The sequence below is a fragment of the Platichthys flesus genome, chromosome 16 (assembly GCF_949316205.1).
Source record: "Platichthys flesus chromosome 16, fPlaFle2.1, whole genome shotgun sequence".
Lineage (NCBI taxonomy): Eukaryota > Metazoa > Chordata > Actinopteri > Pleuronectiformes > Pleuronectidae > Platichthys > Platichthys flesus.
The window spans coordinates 8,785,797-8,791,659 of NC_084960.1; the positions used below are offsets into that span (position 1 = coordinate 8,785,797).

A 5,863-nucleotide genomic window follows, 5' to 3' on the forward strand; every position below is an offset into this window, starting at 1 on the left:
CATTTTCTCGTCTCCCCTCAGCCACATGCAGCGCACATTGAGCAAGGCAAACTGGCGTCCAGCACAAACACACCTTGTCTTTTCATGGGGAGGCCGGTGCTAACAATCATCTGACAATACATCAACACAAAGAGAGCATTAACAAAGCCGCTGATTCGATCTATACCCTCTTATCTCTTCTGCTATTTCTATCTTCAACATCATGAAAACAATGGTGCACTGATGGTGACAAGTGTCTGGTGGATCACACATACACACAGACTGTTCGGGGCAAATTAACTTCCTCTTCTAAACGCAGACGATTTACCGAGGCTGTAATTGACCTCGCACGGGGCCGACAGGTCGGGGCATTTTGTTGTAATGGCAAAAACAGCTTTTTGTCACGAGTCGGTTCAGGTGTTTCAGAGTTATTATAATTTTTCTTGTATATTTGGTACTTTGCAGTTATTAACACATGCAGGGTAAAGATCATATATATATATAGTCATGGAGGACTTAATATCCTTTAACCTTTAAACATGGTGACATCAATAGATCAGACCTGACAGGGACCATAATGTTAAACTTTGCTATTAATACATGTGTTAGTCTTTACAAAACCTTAATACTTTACACCAGTTAATTTTCAGATTCTATTATGTAACGCACCAATTCTATCTGATGACCAGTGTTTATTTAAAGGTCTGATATTAAACCTCGGTCCTCATGTCACTAAAATAGTCCAAATATGCATTAATGTGTCTTTAAAAGACATTTGATACAGTCACTATATCTTGATTTTATATATATATGAATATTCAAGTTTGGGATCAATAAGTTTATATCTATTCATGCACTAATAAAACATTAAAACATAGAAGGAATCATCTCTGAGCTCATATATATTCAGCTTTAGAGAAAGCAGCATCTTATTTGCCACAATTCTACAACTAGAATTAAAAGCAGACCTTTGTCGCCGATGGAAGCAAGAAAAAAACAAAAAAGGGAGAGAAAATTAAATGAAAGATAATGAAGCCCATTTTAAAACCGGAACCAATGGGGGGAGAGGTGACCTGTTCCAGCCAATCCCACGCGGAAGGTGGGGTGACGATTTTTAAACTCCCAACTCAAGTCGCTGGAACGCGTCGCTCCCAGCTCACAGTGTGGAACGCGACTTTCACGACCGCACCTCTCATGACAGCCTCGGAAAACAAGACAGACGAAGACAAACAAACAGGGGAGCAGAGGGGAAACAGCGGACTCCTGCCTACTGACATTATTAAAGGGATTTACTGCTGTGCGTAAAAAGGCGCACGGGGCTCTCCGCTGCGCGCCTCCATCCTGCGGTAACATTTGATTTTCTATTTGTTTTAAAATTGGCCATTGCAGCTTGTTCTCGGATCTTCATCCCCACTCCGCAACAAGATGTTAAAAATGACGGAGGAGCATGACAAGTGTGGGAGCGACCATCCCTGCAGTCCGTCAGGCACCAACAGCTCCATGTCTCAGGACGAGTCCGACTCTGACGCGCCGTTCTCCCCGACGGGATCCGACGGCCAGGGGTCCCTGCTCGCCGGCCTGGGCAAGAAGCTGGACTCCGAGGATGACGACCGGTTTCCGGCGTGCATACGGGACGCGGTTTCTCAGGTGCTCAAGGGATACGACTGGTCCCTGGTGCCGATGCCCGTGCGAGGGAACGGATCTCTGAAGAGCAAGCCCCACGTCAAGAGACCCATGAACGCGTTCATGGTTTGGGCGCAGGCGGCCCGCAGGAAGCTGGCGGACCAGTACCCGCACCTGCACAACGCCGAGCTCAGCAAGACGCTGGGGAAACTGTGGCGGTAAGGACACATAGGATACTGTCCATTATTACCAGGAGAAAAGCTTCAGATTTCTACATGTCTCCATGTATTTAATAAAAAAGAAATACACAATATTAATTTAATCAGCATTGGCAATTACAGCAAAATATAACATTAATTTGAACAAAGTTTGGGCTTTATGGTTAATGAGCTAGAATAATTAATCCTTATAAGAAAATCTGCATTTTTTTACAGCTTGATAGAGAGTAAAAAGTCCCAAAGTAACTTGGTTCACGTAAGAATAAGTGTATCTGAATTAATTGTGATGTTTTTAATATTTCTTCCCGCCCGCGCAGCTTGCTCTCAGAGAGTGAGAAGAGGCCGTTTGTAGACGAGGCAGAGAGGCTCCGGGTTCAGCACAAGAAAGATCATCCAGACTACAAGTACCAGCCTCGGCGACGGAAGAATGTGAAACCGGGCCAGAGCGACTCGGACTCAGGAGCAGAGCTGGCACATCACATGTACAAAGCTGAACCGGGGATGGGAGGACTGGCAGGGATGACCGACGGGCACCACCCCCCTGAGCATGCAGGTGTGTTTTCAAATTTAACAGAAAAATATATATCACACACATAATTCATTTAATAATGGTTTCAGGCCACCTGTTTGAATCATCAGTGTGTTAACATGCTTTATTTCTGATACTGTTTTTTTATCAGGGCAGCCCCACGGCCCCCCAACACCGCCCACTACTCCCAAGACAGATCTGCACCACGGGGTGAAGCAGGATCTGAAGCACGAGGGCCGACGCCATGTCGACAGCAGCAGGCAAAACATCGACTTCAGCAACGTGGACATCTCTGAGCTCAGCACCGACGTCATCAGCAACATGGAGACCTTTGACGTGCACGAGTTCGACCAGTACCTCCTGCTCAACGGCCACACCTCGGGCTCCTCCGGCCTGCCCGCAGACCACAGCCACGGGCAGGCCCCGGCACCCGGCAGCTCTTACACTTCCTCATACAGCCACGCAGGCGCCAACGGGTCCGCGTGGAGTCGCAAGAGCGCCATGTCCTCCTCCTCCTCCTCCAGCGAGGTGGGCCAGCACCGACTCCATATTAAAACGGAGCAACTGAGCCCCAGCCACTACAGCGAGCACTCCCACGGGTCCCCCTCACACGCCGAGTACGCCTCCTACAGCAGCCAGGCCTGTGTCACTTCAGCCGCGTCAGCTGCCTCGGCCGCGGCCTCCTTCTCCAGCTCCCAGTGTGACTATACTGACCTCCAGGGCTCCAACTATTACAACCCTTACTCCGGCTACCCCTCCAGCCTCTACCAGTACCCGTACTTCCACTCCTCCAGGCGGCCCTACGGCAGCCCCATCCTCAACAGTCTGACCATGGCTCCCGCCCACAGCCCCACCGCCTCCAGCTGGGACCAGCCCGTCTACACCACGCTGTCGCGGCCTTAAGGGGACGAGAGGCCGTTCAGTTCGCACACGAAACTCGTTCAGATTGATGCACTACTAATGGAGGACGCGAGGTGCAGGTGGAGGAGTGTGCTTGGTGGGTAGTAGGTTACCTGTGACCATTTGAACGTGAAGCAAACAAATGACAAAAAAAAAAAGTGCCTGCTGATTTTATACAAAGTTATATTGTTGCGGTGAAAAAGACACTTGAGACTTTTTACAGGAGACAAATTGTGTTGTTGGTGAGCCAAACTCCTCCGTGAGGACATGTCACCTACGCCTACATCCTGTACACCCCTCATCTTTCCAGTTAAAGATTGCACGTGTGCACACACTCGAGGTGAAGCAAAGGCCTCCCCCCCCCCGAGTCGTGTAGGAGAGGAACGGTTTGGGCCAAAATTGTGATGTGGAGCAGATGGAGAAGCAGACATATTGGAGAATATACACGGGACCAATTATGTAAATTTGCAGTTAAATTTACGTTAATGGCCAGAGCTATATCGCAGCACACTTGTCCATTTGCATTAGTGGATCCGTCTTAACTCGATTGCTCGTATGAATTTTAGAGTGTCATTTTGGCATAAAAGTCTTATATGTATTTATGTTCATGCATTATTGGTTTTATTTTTTTGTTCTCAAGTAGATAACACGTGTAATGTGGGTTTGGTTATTTACAGTACTGTTTGGCTTGTATTGAAAACGCAGTAAGTGAAGTGAAGGACAGCACGAGTTCAGTGCGTTCGTTATATCATTCCATTGAAGAGGAATTTCCGGTCCAATTTTCCACCCTCTCCTGCGTCTCCGTTCCCGATTGCAAGAGAGCGGCGCAGGGCCGACGGGCACAGGACAGAACAGGTGTCTGGAAGCAATGCTTGGCAAATCGCGATTAGTCATGATCCAGGGTTAAAGGAAATGGGGTAAGATAACACCACGCACTCTGAGTGACGTGTCAGCTGGACCTCCTGTACGCGCGGATGGGCAACGCACGCACATGTGTACGTACATGCATACATGTGTGTGTGTGTGTGCGTCAGGGAGATAAAGTGCAGCTCTACCAATGAGAGAGGAGATACACATCCCGTGATATATTAGACAAAAGTGATACTTACCACCACTCTTATCATTTCAACTTTTTCCGTTATTTAGAGTCGGGTTTAAAGAGGAAATTACGTGTTGGAGTATTTGCCCAAATTGATCCGAGCCATCACTCACTGCTGCAGTGTCTCGTCAGAAACAACAAAGACGTCTTTGTGCCTTCTAATGCTTATCGTCTGTATTTCAGTATAAGACATTGAGTTATTAACAAACCTCCGGCAGCACACAATCAGAAATCCACACCAGAAAGTCCCACAGTTAACCCGCTCCTCTTTATATCCTTAATTTGACCATATCCTGAATTTGAAATCATTCCTTGGTTTGTCAGATGCTGTGATGTGCTGTATGAGAAACACATTCAGTGCATCGCGGTGCAAGTTTGTCCACAGAACCGTGTTTTGGGATATTATCCTGGTGCATAATTTGACATCATTCCCTCCAGCCTTGGTTTTGTCGTGTTTGGCGAGAAGCACACAGAGCGTCACGTTCCAGGTTCTGACCACAGAACCGTGTTTTTGTATATTATTCTGGTGTATACTTTTGAGAGAGGCTGTGAAAACTATTGTTCTGTTAACTAGAGTTTCATTCACACATGCACAGCTAACCCATGCGCTGGCCATTTTTGGTTCAAAATAAAAAAATACTGTTCTTGATATTTGTCTACGTCTCTTATTTGCATTCATGATTACGTTTTTACTTGGAAAGAATTTGTAAAATAATAATAAATATTTGAATTTAGCTGAACACCAGCTGTTCATATGAGCCGGGTTGTTTAACATCTGTACCGTGAGCCACAGCTGTGAGGGGAGACCAGTGAGACCTGTATTATTAGCAGCGCTCAATCCTCCGATCATCCTTTTCCAATTAAACTTTAACCGTCAATTTAACTGAGGTGTATTTTGCAAAATACCCTTTAAATTATCCCATTGCTGTAGAGCTGAAACGCTTTTCCTCAGAGAAATAAATAGGTCTCTAAAACCAAAATTACAAGTTGCTGCTGCAAACGGGCTAAACTCCAGGTCTGGTGCTGCTCTCTAAACTTTCTGACCTTAAGGTGCCCTGCGCTTGACACTTCTCATGTGCCCTTAAACCCAAAATAATAAAGTTAAGATGTTTTTCATCAAAACAATGAAAGGAGGGGAATTCGGGGAGAGCGATCATATCTGCTCTGGTCTGAGAGTGGATTGCTCAAGTTGGCCCTGGCATGCATGCCAAGCAGCCGTCCCTAACCAGCCCAGGGAGAAGCCAAGTGCCAGGGCCGCGCTGCTGAATTTTAATGATTCATTATGCTGTGGAGGGGCCCCATTGTGTCCTTTTATCCGGAGAGCTAGAAAGGAATTAATTGGACAGAAAATGGAAGGGCAAGGGGAACTGACAAGCCATTAAGAGGGTCCTGAATGGACGATTAGATGCACAAGGGGGAGGATTTTTTTTACCGCCCTCCATCCTCACTGTCTCATATCACAACGCTCCACAAACACAAAAACAACAAGAACAACCACCACCACAATGACCAGCA

At 46.7% G+C, this 5,863-nt stretch overlaps 1 protein-coding gene across 1 annotated transcript; it reads left to right on the forward strand.

Annotated features, from left to right (window-relative positions):
* The first annotated feature begins 1,154 nt into the window (after positions 1–1,154).
* On the forward strand, positions 1,155–3,853 carry LOC133971498 (transcription factor Sox-8). The gene is made up of 3 exons (XM_062408878.1): positions 1,155–1,820; positions 2,138–2,373; positions 2,501–3,853. The coding sequence occupies exons 1-3, from the start codon at positions 1,405–1,407 to the stop codon at positions 3,250–3,252; spliced, it is 1,404 nt and encodes a 467-aa protein (XP_062264862.1). The 5' UTR covers positions 1,155–1,404; the 3' UTR covers positions 3,253–3,853.
* The last annotated feature ends 2,010 nt before the right edge of the window (positions 3,854–5,863 follow it).

Coding starts and splice junctions, on each gene's coding strand:
- LOC133971498 (XM_062408878.1), top strand. CDS start 1,405: ATGTTAAAAATGACGGAGGAGCATGACAAGTGTGGGAGCGACCATCCC. Junction 1,821..2,137: donor ACGCTGGGGAAACTGTGGCG/GTAAGGACACAT, acceptor CCGCCCGCGCAG/CTTGCTCTCAGAGAGTGAGA. Junction 2,374..2,500: donor CCACCCCCCTGAGCATGCAG/GTGTGTTTTCAA, acceptor TTTTTTTATCAG/GGCAGCCCCACGGCCCCCCA.